The following is a 19,809-nucleotide window of genomic DNA, read 5'->3' on the forward strand; positions in this document are numbered from 1 at the left end:
TTCATGTAAAAGCAACTTGCCTTAAGAAATATATCTGAATTGCACCTACATCAACTCTTTATTGAAAAGCAATCATTAAGAAATTCAAGGTCTTTTAATAGATTTATGCTATATATTATCAAAGTATGTTTCAGATTTAACGTGTCAAGATGCTCTCAGAATTTTCCATGAAAAGTTTGGTTTAAATAGAAATCAGTTATGAATATTTGCAAGGATAGCATTAACGCTTCTTGATCACAAATACAAATGCAGTTCCTGCATTTTTCAGTTTTCTGCCCCCCCCGAAGTATTGTTATGCAAGACAATTTTGAAAGCCATTTTCTTCACATTCCAGGTAATATCACACTATTTTAAGTTAACTGCTGTTTCACAAGTTATCAACCGTTAACAAGACTTATATATCTTAAAGTAATCCCTACCGTCAAATTGATCTTCACCCTCTGTCATCAGTTCATCATCAGAGCAAATGCTCAAAACATTCACCAACATTTCTGTTACTGTATAGGAAAAAATAAATCTTAATTCACTTCCTGTAGGATTTTAAATTTTACCATGCACACAAGACACAACTAGTCACTGGTAACTATAGTGAATGAATTTCCCACAGCACAATCATTTCCCAGTAATCTAGTTTCATAAATTGTGATTTTTTTTTCTTGATCTGCTGTCATAAAAATTTAAAAGCTTGTAAAATGATACCATCTAACAATCAAAGAACTCAGCAGAGCTTTCTCTCCTATCTTACAAGTTCGTTTAGATAAGAGTAACAGTATTATTTTTACATTGGGATAAGTATCTGAACCAGATTTTACGAAAAATTTACTTATATATGAAAACATTTTGCCTGCTCCAATTTAGTCTTAAAATGAGAAAGCTATTCCATTCCTTTCACTCACAGGCATGCAGTAGAAGCACTGAAGTAAAAAAATATTCAGATCTGAATATCGTACAAACTACACGTGTTTTCAAACTCCCCTTAGAAATACTGACGTACTGGATACTCTGTAAAACTCCCATTCTGTCACTCAATCTCTTTCCCACACATGATCAGACTCTTTCTTAAAACAGCCGAACTCTTCCTTCCCCTGGAGTTTTTAGAAACCTTTAGAACCACAAGTTCAGTCATACAGTTAAAACCCCTGTAATCCGCTGTCTACGTTTATTCATGACTAATTAATACAATCCCTGTGTTATTGGTTATGGTATTCTTCTCCATCCATGGGAAGGAGTTACTCTCTAATGAAAAAAAGCAAATAAAAATTATTCTGATTTTAATCTACTCAATGTAGACCAGACAATAACAACACCGTATGCTTCAAGTGTAAGCACATGTTTGTACAAAGGCATGACACACTACAAGGGCCACAATTCCAGCTGTCTTAAGAATACAACAGGTCATTAAGCAACTTTTTTTGACAGTACTTGAGTGTCTATTACCATGATGGTAACAAAAGTAAAATAAACAGTATTAACCCTGTTGTTGAAAATGTTATTTTTGCATCATCATTGGGAAAGTGAGATATAAACAAAAATCTCTATCAGATGTCTTGTCCCTCCACTCAAAAATAAGAAAATTGTTGAGTGGGTTAACAGCCCTAAGAAGTGTCCAAATTCTTTCCATTAACTTCTCACTAAAAGCAATATAAACAAATACAGAATCCCAGGTTTGTATGACTGTAAATACATACTCTCAAGAATACTTCTCAAGAAATTCAGAGTTTGCCAGATCTCTTTTTATAAAAAGAGCAGTTCTTGTCATGGAAGGATTCTAATCAGATCCAAACAGCCTCTAACCTCATTGGTTTTTAACTGAAGACTACTTGGAGCCCCACTGTCCTAGATTCAGAGTTAACGCAGGGAAAGCGTCAGGAGACAGGATCTGTGCTAAATTATTTTTTATGTAAGAAAAGTTATAACTTCAAATGCTATCTTTAATGAAGGTCAATCTATTATGATACAGAAAAGTTAACATTTTATATTAATGTCTCAATACTATTTATATTTAAAAATGATGTAACAATAACTGTATCTAACTTTATAACTACAGAAGATTAATAATGTATATAACCTAGCATTTTGCAGAACAGAAAGAATTTTCATCTTGACTTCAAATGCAGCTCAAAGGTACCACTCAATAATGCAGGTGTACACCCTCAACTGAAATGGTAACTTCTGTTAACATCTTTGGTTTCCTAGATGCAGTTTTGACTATCTTGACTAACAGAGGTGCAGAAAACAACCAAAACCTGTAGAACATGTTATATTTCAGTCTATACTTTCCCAGAAACAGCATTTTCACATGCCACCCCCCGCCTCCAAAGCAGTTCAACAACTTCACCAAATCTTCTACCTGATAAAGACAAATACAGATACTCATTCTCACAGAAATTACACAATTAATCCCTCATTGTTTAAAGACATATTTAACTAAAAATAAACCCAACCAAAACACCTTCCAAAGTCAAACTGGAAGAAGTACGAAAGAAGTATTCATTAATATGTAACTGTTGTTGCCTACCTTTTTCTCCAACAAATGGTAAAGACCATGTGAAAACATCCATAAAATTTGGTAGCCAGTAAGGATGAGGAGAACAATTGAACTGACGAATGTTCATCACGTTGTTTTCATATTTTAAGACAGCAGCTAAAATAAAATTCAGATATTTTGAAAAGAATGTTTAAAACTTGCAAGTATCACAATGTAAAGTCACAGGTTTGTTTTGCTCTATTTTTTACTATAGACAAAATCATCCCAAAGATTCTATGTTCTCTTTCTTTCACAGTATTTACAGCATAAACTTGTAAGAGAGAACTTTGAATTTTTATTGCACATGTTGCAGTTTAAGGTACTGTTACATGTCAATATAGTTCTGTACTATCCTGTTACAGGTCTATAATGAACAAAGACTTTTAAAAATCCTTTAAAGGTATCATTTCATCAACTTGAACAAAATCCCAACTCAGAACAGCAGTACATCCAGTTACAGATTTTATTATTCCTATGTGTCTTTCCACATTGCAAGCCTGGAGTGAAACCATAGCAATCTAGATGATCAGGGAGAACAGAAAGCACCTAGAACAAAACACAGAACGTGTTCTAAAGCATTGACTGAAATTTTTCCATACTTACGTTTCCATTACACTGGTAATAGCAGATATGTAAAAGGATTCTTAAAATGCAATATTCACAGTGATGGTGAAAAAAGCCATCTGAAACTATTTTTATTCTCCTTTTAGTTACAAACAGTGAAAGTAACAACAGCACATGTTATCCTATGCACAGTTTATCACCCTACATAAGTGGTGTGGGTTGGAGGGGTGGTTCTCTGGAGGTGGGTGGGAGAAAATGCAATGTACTTCATAGGAAAGAAGTCTTTGGTTTCTATGGAATTCTATCTGAACATCTGGAGATCATTCATCCATCACATACTTGAAATGCCATATTTTCACATAATAATTTCATCAGGATTTATTTTTAATTGTTGTTGAACTTTGTTCTCAACTATGAGTAATATCCATTTACAGCTAAGCTCTTCTCTGTAATTCTCATTTGTAAATCTCCACACTTGTTGCATGCTTCTTCTGTGCAACTTTATCTTAAGTAGAAAATGCAAAAAATTAGTAGCTTCTGTTTGACACGTGCCAGTGGTAATCAGTACTCAGGTAAGTTCTTTCACAATTTCCCACACATGACCATCATGGCCCTGTACCATCACAACACACAACTCAAGCTTACACATAGGTTGCTGATTAATGTTTCCTCCCTTGCTTACTCAGTTCACAAACTAAAGACAACCAGAGGAGTCAAAACTGACAGCACAGGAAGGCCTGGCCTGAGTGGAAAGCAGTAGGTGATACATTCATAAATACTAAACAGCAACAATTTTTGAAAGAAAAGGCTTGCCCACTCTTGTGGTTCTAAGTACTCTCAAAGGAGATCATCATTTATGTCACATGCTCTCCTTCATAATACAACTTCTACTAATGATTTTTTTTTCATCCTTTATAATTTCTTATCTGGCAAAAAACTGTTGACATTAGATGACTTAAGTGCTAAGACATTTTTATTTTATTATTACATACAGTTATTAATAACAAGTTCTTACCTTTATTATTGTAGACATCCAGGTAATTAGGTGCTGAAAAAATTGTTATTAATGATGGGAACCCTGTAGTTTGACTTTTCCTGTACATTCTATAACTGCAAAACCAAACAGATTATTTTATATTTTACAGCAGTAAGTAATTAACTTTTATTTTTCACTGTGAATAATTTATTGAAAGACACAAAGTACATACCCTGCATCTTGTGCTTCATGCGCTCTAATGATTGACAACAAATTGTTATTTTGCAAAAATTCACAAACTGCTGGATAGCTGTGGAATGAAAACAACTATGAGTAAACCAAATTCTCTTTAAATATGCCACAAAACTCGACATTAAAACTTCAAACAGATCATAGCATACTCTCACCTATAAAAGTACGAGCAACCTCTGACTGTATTGTGACTGAAATGCTCTTGTGAATTTTCATTGCCAAAATCTTCTGAAGGATCTGACCACAGTAAGTCACACATTGGTCCAAATGCCGGAGGCTCTTTGAATCTATCTAACTGTTTGAGAAAAGGCAATAGCAGAAAGACTTTTTGAATATTACATCATTAAGTTTTGCATATTTCTTAAACTACATATCCATCAATACCAAGCATTTTTAGGATAAAATCCCAACCATATCAAAGAAGTAGTTTCTGTATATTTTTTCCTCTCCTCCTCATGAAATAAGGCAGAGGCATGCCAAAAGAATCAAACCTGTTAAGAGCAATAAGATTTATTAGTTGTAAAAAGGGAGATAAATTCCAGACTGATGGATATGTGTAACATAAGGTCAAGTTACAGACAAGGAACAAAATGGTCCTTTTTTCATGCACATGCCATATCTACCAATCTGGAGACACTACCAGGAATTAGCAAAGAGAAACAGTACAGAAAACAAGTATTATTAAAAAAAAAAAAAAAAAGCATGAATAAGTAGCACTGACTACAAGAAACTAAATATAACATTTAAAAAAGCCAAAATCAAATTAAAAAACTAAACCAACCCCCCTGTGGAACACCCATCTTCGTAATGGATCATTTAACAGTGTAATGAAGAGCTAACTAGCTTAGCTGACAGACTTCTTTCATACAGGCCTTATTTCTCAGCTACAGCCCTGGTGTAATGGGCCATAAGCATTTTGGGAGATGTCTTTGTTTTCTTTTCTCTGTCTGCTCTTTACAGAATTCCACTAGGAAACACTTGCTTTAGCAGCCTGTAACTCTCCTTGAAACCACAGTGAAGAGGGACAGAGGTAAGGAGGAAAGTGCATTTGTTAGCACAAAAGGAAAATACCCTGCTTAAGTAAGTAACAGTCAATTGATCTCTGATGTCCCAGAAATTAAATTAGAAATCCCAGATTCAATATAAAGTTTATTTGATATTTATGTAGCTGGAGTTTGTTCACAAGATGATTTTATCCAAGAAATGTAGGAACAGTTCTTTGATGGACAGTGCATTTATCTCACTTTACCTCCCATACCAAAGAAGATGACTTTGATGGTACTAGAGAACACTTAACTCTTCATGACAGGTTCGAAGGGAGGTTTGGTGAACACCTGGTGAATTTGAGTCTAACGCTCCATAGGAATCCATTCAAATATGGAACCAGCAGTAGTGCCAAGCTCTCTCATGCCCTGGAAAATCAGAGCTCCCGAGGCTGCCACCTGTAACATAAGTGGAGAGGTCCAGATCTTTACAAATTCCTGCCGGATAATTGCAAGGCAGGTATTAAGTGAAGTTGTTGTTGGAATTTATTCAGTATTAAAAATCCAGTGGTTTAACGTTTCTCACATGGGATGATAAACCCGGTAGGGTGTATTTCTTACAGATTGAAGAAGTCAGTCCATCAACTTCTGCAAGTACCTGAATTTCTGTAGATTAAACCATCAAGTTTCTAAACCTCCAGCAATAAATTTGGGTCCAGATGCTAATAGAAGTATTCACACAAGGAAGAATCAACTGTTTGCCGATTGACGTTTCCTGCAATACAAAAGGCTGAAAGTCTAGAATGCATTTCTAAAAAATTTTCTTGAGTTATTCTTCAAGGATTTTCTTTATGACTTTGGCCAAATGGATAGAGATGTTATAAATAAAATATTTTGGCTGCTGCAGGGAACACATCTCTCTCCCAAATTACTTTCTCATAGCACTGGAACAATAACATAGCCATTTCTTAGAAGTAAGGAGGTCAGTTTGTAAAAATAAATATACTTACAACATTGAAATTGTGTCTCCTTCAAAAGACACTTTACCAACTGGCATGGTTCTCAAGACATCTCAAAATTTAAGAATGTGGCACTACAAGCTACTCAACCCAGATTGCAAATACCAAATCAGAATAATCAGTTTAAGGGTTTCTCCGCACTGGGACGGCAAGGAAGCAAAGGACACTAGTCAATTCAAAACACTGGTCACTGACTGACTACTTCTGAATATGTTGCAAATATGTCCAAACAGAATCTCAAAACAAATTAGTTTGAACATATTTCTAAATATGATTAAGGTAACTGAGAATAGCAATTTCACTGAAAAATAAAAATCACTAAGCCTGGTGTTGAACAGAAACAGGTAGCATATTTTTTTTATATGTACCATAAGATATTTAAACCTAAATCAATTTCTAGGTATAGTGCAGTCAGGGCTACTGAACTGAAGCACATCATACCTCCACATGGATGTTCAAATTCAGGAGTAGTAAAACCTTAGAGGCAGATTAAGGCACAGTACATTAAAATTATACTATTTTACTTTTGAGGCAAAAGACCTTCACAGAAATTGCATATACCTCAAGATACAGACACCAGCTTTAATCTGTCCTAATTTTTCTGAGAACTACTACATAGTAAAGCCCTACAAACAGTATTACAGCCAGGCAAGAGTGGCAGTCATTTTAGACATTATTAAAGAAAACTAAATTTCAGCAGATCATAAAGAGGAAGCAAGGTACTATAAAGACAGATTCCCAGTAACATCCCCACATATTTCAAGGCACTTTGCTGATCAAGCCTTAGTACCAGCAAAAACTAAATAAAATAACAGCATTACGTAAAGTCAGGATAAAAATTGTGTTTCTTCTGTTTTAATTAATAGTCCCCATAATCTTATCTGGATGCCTCCCTCCTTATACATCACAGTTCCTGGATTTTTTTCAGCAGAACCTTGGTGTTGTCAATGAAATTAACTGAACAGCTAAACTGGACATGTTTCTGAAATAGACAATCTTTAGCAACAGAACCAGGATCTCTGTCTAAACTAGATTCAAAGAATAAAAATCAGACTATTGGAGGTTTCACAAACTTACATTTTCCCAGAAATAAGAAGCACTTGTAGCAATCCTTCCAGTTAGGCTCTACTGTTTTAAGTACTATGATAGCTTTTTATTTGAAATAAGTTGATACCAGCAAAACCAGTAATTTAGTTTGTTGCAGTTTAATCACCTTCCAGAATGTCAATAATACTGACAAAAGACTTAATCCAGAAGAAATTGCATCTGCACATATTTTTTTCCTTAGGTGATCTCTGCATTATTTACAGAGATGTGATATCCCTTCTTACACCAGATAGCTGTCTACACATTCACAGAGAAGACCTCTCCTTAATAAGAACTTCTCCTAATAAGCCACAAGGCTTGTACTATACAGTTGCTTCAACTGCTTCGAGAAGACAGCTCACACACCGTACCTGAAGTACAAGTATATGATCTTTTCCTAGATAAAACCCTAGCATTTCACATCCCCATTTAATCAGTGCATGTCAAGCTTTAATGCACCTATTAAAGCTGCTGCCAACCTATGGTGAGTTTTCCAAGTTACCAGAGCATTCTCAGGAGGGGAGGGGGGGGAAAGGCCCAAAGAACAGCTCTGATAACAGTCTTACATTTTTAAACATGATTTTCATCCAAAGCAATATATAATGCAATTTTCATACATACAAGCTTACAGTTCATCCTAATGTAGCCTTGGGCATTCTAGAAGCACATATGAAAGTACGAGCCAAGATGACCGAATTATCTTTTAATTAAATTTATTTGACCCTTTGAAACCTGATTAGCTGCAAGACTAAGACTAAAAGAACGATGAATCATAACCCTATTAAGACAGCAGCTTCCCAAAGCATTTTTCCTTTACATTACTTCCCAAAAAGCTGTAACGTGAGAAGTGTTAAGGCCTTGTTAGAACGACACCATTTACTCGCTTTGCTTTCTTCCTTCTCTTTCTCTGCACAACATGTGGATTTCTGTACATGTCAATGTTTGCTCTGAAATTCCAATGTGCCTCAGTGCATTTTCCCACTTAAACCTCTGAGCTTGTAAATATGGTTCCTATCTGTTTCTACCATTTTCTTCTCCTTTCTCATCATTGTGCCTGGCAGTGAAATAAATTGACATTCCACCCTCTTGAAATTATATAGTCAGTACAAAATAAAATCTGGTGGATTCAGAAATGAGATTCAACTGGCCTGTATGTCTGAGGAGAGGAAGCAGTAAAAAAGAAAAATGGGACATGAATAAAGGAGAAAATACCCCCAAACACAACAAATGAAGATAAAAGACAAATTAAGCTAGCAATATTTATATACTGTAAAACCAAATTAGGAACACACTTTTTCTTTCTCTCTGATACTGGATAAACAACTCTATTTTCTTCCATCCTATCTATAATCTCAAAGCTTTCTTAAAACCACCTATTTATATTTTAAGCTTAAATCAAGTACAATTTAGCTCTTCCTAATCCTAACTGGAATGGGTTTGACTTCCGAATGCAGCAGTCAAGATGTCAGCTCAGTTAAGTACAAGTAAAAAAGTCCTATGCAAAAAGGAAAGCAATTTAGCTTGAAAATTCTCATCCGATACAATCTTTACCTGCCATCAGCAGTCCATGCAGGTCAAAACCAAGTTATTAGAAACAGATAACTCATGTCATCACAATCTTCCTCCCACTACTAATGCACACCACCACTTAGTATTGCCATTGCATAATTTTCAAAACCTGTTCATTTTTACCAATACACTTTGCTCATTTACTGCAATGAGAAGCACTCCACAGCCATTACTCAAATGTCTACCAAATTTGCCATTTTAGATACAAATTTGATTTTCTATTGAATGCTGCAATTTCACAAAATCCACATGGTCAAGAGAGTAAAATACCTCCAGTTTTTAAGAATAACTGCAATATGATTTTTTACATACTGAAAATATTGTCACCATTCCTGGAGGTGTTCATAAAACAAGTAGATGTGGCAAACTGGGACATGGTCTACTGGTCATGGAGGTGCTGGGTAGGAGGTGGGACTTGCAGTGTAGTAGCCCTGAAATTCGCAAGGAATTACTTCAGGACTTGCTGAGCTACTTGGATACTCACAAGTCCATGGGATCGAATAGGATCCATCCTAGGGTGCTGAGAGAGCTGGCAGATGAGCTGGCCAAGCCGCTCTCCATCATTTTCCACCAGCTCTGGCTCACCAGAGAGGTCCCAGATGACTGGAAACTGGCCAATATGATGCCCATCCACAAGAAGGGCTGGATGAAGGAACCTGTAAACTACAGGCCTATCAGCCTCACCTCAGTGCCAGGGAAAATTATGGAGCAGATCATCTTGGGAGCAAACACAGCACACCTGAAGGATGGCCAAGGGATCAGGTCCAGCCAACATGGATTTAGGGAGGGGAGGTCCTGCCTCACCACTCTCATCTCCTTTTGTGATCAGGTGACCCACCTGGTGGCTGTGGGGAAGGCTGTGGATGTAGTGTACCTGGACTTCAGCAAGGCTTTTGACACTGTTCCCCACAGCAAACTCCTGGCAAGCTGTCAGCTCGTGGCTTGGACTCTGTGTTGGGTTAGAAACTGTCTGGAGGGCCGAGTCCAGAGAATGGTGGTGAATGGTGCAACATCCAGCTGGAGGCCAGTCACTGGTGGTGTCCCCCAGGGATCAGTATTGAGCCCCATTCTGTTCAAAATTTTTATTGATGATCTGGATGAGGGGATTGAGTCAGTCATCAGTAAATTTGCAGATGACACCAAGTTGGGAGCACAACAACCCCATGCAGTGCTACAGGCTGGGGTCGGAGTGGCTGGAGAGCAGCCAAACAGAAAGGGACCTGGGGGTACTGATTGACAGCTGACTGAACACGAGCCAGCAGTGTGCCCAGGTGGCCAAGGCGGCCAATGGCATCCTGGACTCTATCAGGAATGGTGTGGTCAGCAGGAGCAGGGAAGTCATTCTGCCCCTGTACTCAGCACTGGTTAGGCCACACCTTGAGTACTGCGTCTAGTTCTGGGCCACTCAATTTAAGAAGGACATTGAGACTCTTGAACGTGTGCAGAGAAGGGCAACAAGGCTGGTGAGAGGCCTCAAGCACAAGCCCTATGAGGAGAGGCTGAGGGAGCTGGGATTGTTTAGCCTGGAGAAGAGCAGGCTCAGGGGAGACCTCATTGCTGTCTACAACTACCTGAAGGGTGGCTGTAGCCAGGAGGGGGTTGGTCTCTTCTCCCAGGCAACCAGCACCAGAACAAGAGGACACAGTCTCAAGCTGTGCCAGAGGAAGGTGAGGTGAGGAGAATGTTCTTCAGAGAAAGAGTTGTTATCTGTTGGAATGGGCTGCCCAGGGAGGTGGTGGAGTCACCATCCCTGGAGGTGTTCAAGAGGGGACTGGACGCGGCACTTGGTGCCATGGTTTAGTAGTCATGAGGTCTGTGGTGACAGGTTGGACTTGATGATCCTTGAGGTCTCTTCCAACCCTATTGATTCTATGATTCTGTGATTTTAGAGGTCTCTTCCAACCCTAATGATTCTATTATTCTATGAAATAATTTTAAGCCATGAGAACACTAGCTGTCCTCCAGAAAGCAATGCAAAGCATTATTTTAATTGGATATGCAACTCTTAATGTCACTGTCTCAGGGAACTGTGCAGTGTTCTGAGGGGCTTTTTTTGGTGTGTGTTTTGTAACAATTCCAGATGTCCCAATGAGATCTACTCCTTGAAAAAGCACTAGATAATCCAAGAGTTTTTAATTATGATACTGCTTATCTTATGTTTCACATCCTGTTTTACACTTCCAAACTAGGTAAGATCAGAAAATAATATACCAACAACTTCACCAACATGACTTCGGATAGCAACATTTAAATATCTGTATGTCCACTTATTTTCAAATTTACAATATACTCACTCTCCTAATGTCATCTAGTGTATTAATTTCTGGTGAAAGTCCACCATGAACACAAAGAAACTGTTGATTTAAGAGAGCAGCAAGAGGGAGGCAATCAAAAGCTTCCATACAAGCATCGTAGACTCTTTCCGAGTACTTTATTTTACCTGCAGAAATGAAAATAATAAACATTAAGAAATCTGTATGAGATGAAAGAAGTAACCTAGTGGATCACACTTGTAAGAGCAAGTCTCAAAGCAAATCCTTAAAAAAACCCAAAGCAGTATTTTTGGGTTTAAATGAGCATATCCAAACTGCATCACTTTTACATATATCAAAGAGGGTTTTACTAGGGTAAATGATCTATTTATCACTGGATCAATACTTACACGAGCTTCCAAATAGAGAAGCAGCTGATGTCACCGAAAGAGTTATCTTAACTGTATAGCTGAAATCAATTCCCTAAATGGAAAATTTACTCAGCAGTAGGGTTTGCTTGCTAGCTTCACAATGTGACTCAGTAAATGATTTTGTACCCTTCACTACACAACCTTCCTCTCTCCGAGAGTTTAAAATCAGGCTTCGTACATCAAAATGTACTCCATAATGTATCTTTACAGACAGCAATCTTCTACATAACTTGCACTCCAATGCCAAACTTAACTGCAAACAATTAATTGTACAGAACTCAAAGAGGCCTCCAAATGTTTGCAAGACCTTAATTAAACTAACAGACAAACATCTCTCAAGCAAAATTATAAGACTGTAGATCAGCAGGTTGAAAGTCTGCAAATTTTACATTCTTAGACAGTACTTACATTCTTGCTTAAAGGTAAAATACTCTGTTAGGTGTCTGCATTCATGATTGCCTCTCAAAAGAAATAACGTGCTTGGGTAGAGAATTTTCAGGACCCATAAGTACAGCACACACTGTTGAAAAACAAAGATATCTGGTAAAATACACTAGTTTAAAAAATAGGAGAGTACTGAATGAGAAACGCTGAATAAGAATGTTAACGGCTTCTAAAGCAAACAACAGATTATTGTGCCATTTTAAAACACAGCACTACATCCCCAAATCCAGTTCTGGACAGTAGCTATGCAATCTGCTTATAACTTTCCTTAGAACAGATGCACAGAATGCTGAAAAAATATTTATATTTACTGGGCATTCAATAATAAAATAACCTCAGCAGAATTATACTGCAGGACACTATCACCTAGACAAATAAAGTATGTGCTTGTACCTAAAATGTGCTTTTATGATTCTAAATACTGGCAGAAGAAGGAAAGCAGACACTTATTAACAGAGGTTGAAGAAAAAAACTTCACAAAACTATTTACATTAAAGGCAGCTATATCATTTGGAGACCATTTTAAAACTAAGAATGGATAGCATAAATCTCCTTCCTCCCCAAAACTGGGAAAGCTTTTTTTGTTTATTCACCGTTCATGGAGCAAATTCAAAGAATTATAATAAGTTTCTGCATGTCATTACTTTTGCAACATCACCAGTGAACAGCTGAGGACAGAGCTACAAAACATGCACAAGTTTTTCAGTTTAGAGTCTGTTACTACCCAGCAGTCTTGTATGTCCAAAATGTAGTCCTTGAATTCCAACTCTTATTCTTTTATTTTTAACTGAGTACAGAAATCTTAAAACCTGATAAATTCTAGACTACACTGGAGTTACCTCCATGTTATTACTATTGTTCTTAATCAATACAAGCACCCTGAAGCTATCATTCCTCAACCTTATATCCCACAAAACAGTAAGTAAATGAAGAAAACAAAGGAACACTTAAAAAAGACCCAGGAAACATGCAAAAATACATCAGAGACTTCTATCCTGAGTTTAGCTAAACCAATTACTGAATTTTTTTGTATCTTCTTAGTAAAAACATGCAAAACTAATTTTGCTAATTATACTGCTCGCTTTCCAATGTTTCTGTAACTCCAAAACATCCAAATATATTTCAAAGACCCTGGACTCTTTAAAACTGTTTCCCAGCAGAGAATATAATCAGCTTCTTACAAAAAAACTGCTTATCATCAAATGACTACATGAATCAATTTGGCAAGTTCTACAATTGTGAACTGTTTCAATTAAGTCAGTTTGTATGAAAAATTTATAAAAGCTGGCAATCCTGAAAACAGTTAATACAGAAGTGGCAAAACAGTCCCTTCCTTTCAGTGAATGGATACTGCATTTGATTAAATTGCTGAGATTTAAATGTCTTTGAATATGTTCCCTGTTAAATACAAAAAGAAATATGTTTTTTTTTACATTTCCTGCATTGGCATATTCATTTTTTCATTGTCGAATACAGACAGACTAACGTCAGATTTCTTTTGGTCTTGCTACTTCCATTACAGAAGAGAAGAATTTGCACACACTTATGTAAAGGATTCCCATCTTGATCTCAGCATTTTGTTCTATACGATGATGGTAGTATGTAATTATCTTCGCTATTAGAAGTGATGACACTTTTTAATACGTTACTGCTAAAATATCAGTGCAATTAAAGATAAGTCTTTCAGGACAGACTGATAAAGAATTTGTTAGTGAGAAGACCACACTTCACTCTTTGTACATTTTTAGAAAATTTCAGCTTCCCTTTCCTGTGAAAAGTCAAATATTTTACCAAGCGTATTACATTTCCACGATTTTTAAGTAGACATACATGAAAATTCTTGGAGATCAGATAACACTTCCTGAATGTTAAAGCAAAAACCGCAGTAGGACTTTTTTTAAGGTCAAAATAGAAAACAAATAGCTGATTTTCATGTACTACTTTTCAATTTTCCTTCTTTCTCAGCAGGACCCCAAAGCATAGCCCAAAATTCACACACTTGAGGCAGTTCAATTTCATTGAGATAATCTGCCACATGCTTCATCAATGCCCCAACAATCACTCAGAGTAGAAGAGAGCAGATTATCTCAAAGAAGACAGGCAAACCTTTTAAGAACATTGGAGTGGTTTTCAAGAGTATATTTAGCATATCTTTACATATTCCACAATCATATTTATCATGCAAAATATTGTATTAAAAATCAAATAAAACTCATGTTCTTGTTAATATATTCAAGAACATCCATTGTTCAGAAGGTTTTTGTAAGCATAATGGTTAAAAAGCTTTCATATCATGTTTTGATATATTACTATATAGTATTGCTATGTGAATAGCCTTTTCAAGGGCAATTACATTATTTGTAATCATCAGGAGGAGGCCACAAAGATTACATTAATAAACAGGGAATGCCTTTTGAAATTTTTCTTTATATGACTGAGGCAATTGCTCTTGCTGCTTCTCCTGTTTGTCTATCATCCCTTAGAAACCCAAAAGGCACTGTGCATGCCCTTCACAGTGTATAATCACACGTTATTAGTACAGCTTAATTTTAACACAGAAATGAAATATTGTACACCATGACTTGCAAAATACTTTCATGATGTGATACTCCATTAGATTTGGTATCTGTGAAGAGATCCAAAGCTGAGGCACCTCCCAAGCTGGATTCAGAACAATAGTTAAATTAAGATCATAGCTCTGAAACAAAATGGTATGAATAACATGATATCTCTGGAATGCAGCACACTTTGTAATCATGCTAAAAAAAATAATACATTTAGATTGACAATACCTGAAAAATTAATGGCAGAAACACTTGCCAACCCTAGGGAATACCTGCAACCACCCCCAAAATTTTAGTAAAGATAAATATTAATAGTTATTAAAAACCCTTTTGATTACATAAGCAAAATGAAACTGCTTTATACAGATAAACAGCTATAATAAATTAAAAGACCTTGCAGTCATGACTCACCTGTACTCCAAAACTGTAAACACACACCTCCCTGCATATTGCCAAAGAAGTAGGATTATGTATAATAATGCTATAGAATTCGATTTTTTAAAAACTAACTAAAGAAAGAAGAGAAAGAATGAGTAAGTCTGGTTATTTCAGTGGGAAAGTCCAAACAGTTGGTCAGGCTTGTCATAGGGGAAAGCAAGAATACACTCATGTGTTACAGCAGACCTAAAATTTAATTTGAAAATGTCTGTAGAAGTGTGTGTTTATCGAAAGGTTTAGGACAAAGAACAGATTAATATATTCAGTTACCTCTATACTAAAATAACCTCTGTCTACATAGTCACCGAGGAAGAGGTATCTTGTGTTAGCAGGTGATCCTCCCACTTCAAACAGCTTCATTAGATCAAAGAACTGGCCATGAATATCACCACACACTGCAAGCAAAAATTTTGTTCCAATTAATTTTGCAAATAATCTAATAGAAAAGTTATTAATATATAGTTAAGTAAACAGCCACAAAGAACTTCTATATAAGAGTAAAGGCAGGTACAGAGCAGGAATATCACATTTTTTAAGTCTCTGCCTTTACTTTTCGTTAAGATGCTGTCCTCACTACCTGTGACAACCAATGACAGTCCTATGTGATTCTAGCAGATTGCTGAATATTTCTTAAATACAGTTAATGCACAGAGCATTTAGGTCCTAGAAGTTGTCAGCACATCTTCAGTGCTCACCCTAAGCTTGGTGTATTTGCAAATTCTCTTTATATACATATATGAAAATGCCTCCGGCTTTGCAACAATTTGCTGCATCCTTATGGTCTGAAAATAAAAGGTTAATATGCTTTTGTTTCTAGGTCAGACTAATAATCCTTTTAATATCATGTAGCTTCTTTATGCTTAATTAGTTTTCTCCTTTGAAGAACCATGTTCACTATTTCAACAGTGGATTTTTTCTTGTGTTTTTAGACTATAAGACAGGACAAGACCAGTAATCAGCAACCTAAGGCAGAAGTGCCAAAGCTAGTAGATGGGAAGGCACTGAAGAGCACATGGAAAACCCAGGTCCTCTCACAATTTAATTTAAAAAATAATTAAAACACATATGGAAGAGACAACTGTTCTAACTCCTTTTCCCCACAGGAGTTCCCAGCTCTATCGAAGTCAGGAGCTGCCTTCTCACTTTTGCATGAGATATTGCTGGTAACAACAGGATTTGGTAGACAATGCCTGTCGTTGATGCAAAATGTCACCAATTGACTGATGAACAGCGTTGCCCATTTCTCAGAGTTCATCAGTAATTCTCCCCCCCCCCCCCCCCCTTTTTTTTTTCCCCCAGAAAAATATTGTTCTAATGTTGGAAATAAATATCAGATATGGCACTCCACACTTTAAAGGTTGTTATTCCTTTGGAGCATTTGTTATCATGACCTACAAAATATTAAGAGCAAGTAGAATGTGTCCTCTTTTATGTCACTTAAGATTCCTACTCAAATACTGCAAGAACTTTCCTTCTTTTTCAGCTGCAAATATACCAGTAGCTCTAGATAACTACCTGAAAAAACAGAAATCTAAAAATTCTAAATATATGGACAATACTGTAGTTTCAAGCTTTGTCTGGAGTTTCAAAGGACTCTGGGTTCAGACATGTAGTGCTTTCCACCATTTCAACCATTCATTTTTAAAAAAACCTGTCAGTAATGATGTACAGTTTAAATGTTCTCATTTACCCAATACTAACAAACTAAATCAAGCTGATGCCCTAAAAGCAGCTTTTCAGATACTAATTTTATATAGATCCATCTAGAAGAATATACATTCAAATGAAAGAGAATCTAATTTGAACACAAAAATCCAATCTACTTGCATTATCCTAAGTAACAGATAACGTAGTGTAAACGATCTTCTATGAATCTGGACTGTTGATGAATAAAAGTACTAAAAGACACCAATTCCACCTTTTACCAGGTCAGACAGAAACAGAATTAGTCAAACCATGATAATATTTCCAAAACCCCGAGTCAATTCTATATTAAAATGGATCTAGTCCTAGTATGTTAAAGATACTAAAACAATCTTTTCAACACTTTCCAGTACTATTACCCTCAACATAACATCATTTCACATGCAATAGCCAGTCTCACCTATACAGGAACTATAAAGGTGCATTTCTGACCCTGAGTTCTAGTTCACAGTATTTGCCTCAAACCAAGCAACTAGCTTCTTTTCACATATTTAGTTTTCAGTGTAATTCTGAGTTCATTTTTCTATTATGGGAAGATGTCTTATACCCACTCACAACATTACAGGAACTAGAAATCCGTAATTCACCAGCATTTGACTACTTTCAATTTTGCTATTTTAATCCCAGTCCCACTATCTTTTCTCCAACAGGCTTAATACCTTCATTTTGCAAAATAATGAGCAGCCAATTTTTTTCAGACCATTTAAGTACTGTTAAGTTGTGAGGGACAACTCATTAAGACTATAGAGAAATTTTATTTTAGTAATCTTTAAGGCAAATTCTACTGCTGGAAAAATCTGTCTTTATCAAATTTATTCATAAGTGAAATTAGCTAGAAATATTACCTGTAATTGGAGCTTCAACTTCTATCATAGTTTTTTCCCTCCGTAATATTGCAGCACCCTCATTGATGATTCTAAGTGCAATTTCTTCATCCACTCGACCTTCTTTTATCAAGTGGTTCTTCAAAATGTCAACCCTTGGTCTTCCATCTGTGTCAAACACTTCTTCAGATGTCAAGCGATGTGTTGGTGGAAAAGGGACAGCTAAAATTTAAGAAGGAGAAACAGGAGTCACTGCAATGTTATTTTAACTGGATTGGATCTATGATGGAATAGATGCTTCCCAAAGTGGTAGACTGGTCTCTCAATTGACCAATTTGATGACATCACTAAAAGCTGAATGGAACAGCGCTATCTGTGTATGTATCTAAATAAATTAACATGAGGAATTTGCAAGTTCATAGAAACTATAATACAGAGTTGGAATGCACAGTAACATGTACAACATTTGGAAGAGTTAGAACTGCCTGTGCAAAGGAACATCATCTCTCTCCAATGTACTGCCACCCTCTGAAGGACTCAACATGCACTAGGGATGCAGGAGATCCATTTCATACTCACTCAGAGTTGCAAAAGGTACTTTACACCAAAAAATCCCACCAAAACAAATTCACAAATAGCAAGAAAAGGATAAAATACTGTTTAAAGGAGTAAAATGAGGTACTAGCCAGCACCTGGGAAGGAAGAAGAGAAGCCTTCCTAGAATCTGTGCTATTGAATAAATTAATACACTACACTGAAAAGAAGGTAACTCATGGAGTGACACAGCCTTCAGGTGACACTAAGTATTCCAGGCAATGAACAGTAGGAGCTACAGAAGTTATCCATGCTACTGAGTGGCTCAACAAAACACGATACATTAAATACTAATAAATGCAAATTCATTAAGGAAAGAAATGCCAACTTTACACAGATCACAAAAACACACTATATTACCATACAGATCATAATACATATATGTAAATCACTACTACTATTCAGAATCAAGGTCTTTCGTAGTTCTAGGAAAACACTGATGCTGACAAGTCAAACAAATGCAAAAACTGGAATGGTAATTATTAACAGCAAATTGAAAACAAAAGGTTATGCAATTATGCCATTGTTAAGCCTAACATGCAACTCTGGTTCCACCACTTTATAAAAAAGAACAAATTATTTTAAAAGGATTCAAGAAACACTAATGGAAATCAAAATGTCAGAATGATTTCTACTACAAGAATAACTCAGTAGACTAGTATTCTTCATCCTAAAAACATGAAAACAAAAGGGGACTCTAACAGTGGTCTATGACAACATTAATAGAGAAGGTAAAGAGAGAGCAGCACTTGTGCTCATGACGCCTGAATGGCAGAAAGGGGTAGAATGGACTGCCAGTTTGAAATTCTGTCAAACCACTGACTAAGCAGCACAACAAATTCATACAATCAGAAAAAATGGAATTTGGGGAGCCTACAACATTGCCATTGTAGGCTGAAATTCCTTCATTGAGCTTGTCTTTCTTCCTGTTGCACTGCCTATAAAAAGATTAAGAGTAGAGGCATATATTCACTGACATTAAATGAGACAAGAAAATAAACTGGAGATTTGTCTATTCTCCCTCTTACAAAATTTCATAAGTAGGAAGAAGCTGAAAAATGTGCCTTTACATTACATAGTGTGAAATAAATCTGGAACTTTATTTTTGGACATGAAGTATTTTATCAACATGAAAGAAACAGCAGGTCTTTCCTTCCAGTCTCCTCTAGTAATGATTTGTTTCATTTGGAAGCGTGAAAATTCCATGTAGTCCAAGCATTAATAAACACTTATACAGCAATAGTTTTAAAACATAATGTCTCTCTAAAATCCATGTTTTAAAACATAATTTGTTTCTAAAATCCATTGTTCCAACAAGACAAATTTAACTGCCACTTAACTGTGACTGTGCAAACATCAACCTTTTTTTAACCTGACTTCCCAACCTTCACGTTATCCTAATGTTATTTTTGCATTATCTGAAAGTTTATATTAATCAGTACATAAATTGGGTTCAGGCCATTTCTTCCCCCACCTTTTAACACAATGTGGGTCCACAGCTCCCTTCATAAATTGCAAGTAGAGCTCATCATTTTATGATAACAGACAACACAGATTTCTTCTGTTTTGTTGCAAAAGTATT

The 19,809-nt window shown here is 36.2% G+C and overlaps 1 protein-coding gene across 9 annotated transcripts in view; it reads right to left on the reverse strand.

Annotated features, from left to right (window-relative positions):
- Nucleotides 1-19,809, reverse strand: part of PPP3CB (protein phosphatase 3 catalytic subunit beta) — a 62,732-nt gene that overhangs the window by 31,702 nt on the left and 11,221 nt on the right. For all 9 annotated transcript variants that reach the window (XR_010987503.1, XR_010987502.1, XM_068139794.1 and 6 more), the window contains exons 2-10: nt 17,655-17,855; nt 15,376-15,500; nt 12,068-12,179; nt 11,271-11,416; nt 4,475-4,614; nt 4,300-4,377; nt 4,107-4,201; nt 2,519-2,644; nt 420-497 (exon numbers count right to left, since the gene is read on the reverse strand). Coding sequence is in view for 7 of the 9 variants with exons in the window: in XM_068139794.1 (XP_067995895.1) it covers nt 420-497; nt 2,519-2,644; nt 4,107-4,201; nt 4,300-4,377; nt 4,475-4,614; nt 11,271-11,416; nt 12,068-12,179; nt 15,376-15,500; nt 17,655-17,855 (1,101 nt within the window). In the remaining 2 variants the exon portion in view is untranslated. The remainder of the gene's footprint in view (nt 1-419; nt 498-2,518; nt 2,645-4,106; nt 4,202-4,299; nt 4,378-4,474; nt 4,615-11,270; nt 11,417-12,067; nt 12,180-15,375; nt 15,501-17,654; nt 17,856-19,809) is intronic.

The sequence above is a fragment of the Melanerpes formicivorus genome, unplaced genomic scaffold, assembly GCF_026170545.1.
Source record: "Melanerpes formicivorus ecotype bairdi unplaced genomic scaffold, bMelFor1.0.p_v2 SCAF_6, whole genome shotgun sequence".
Taxonomy (NCBI): Eukaryota; Metazoa; Chordata; class Aves; order Piciformes; family Picidae; genus Melanerpes; species Melanerpes formicivorus.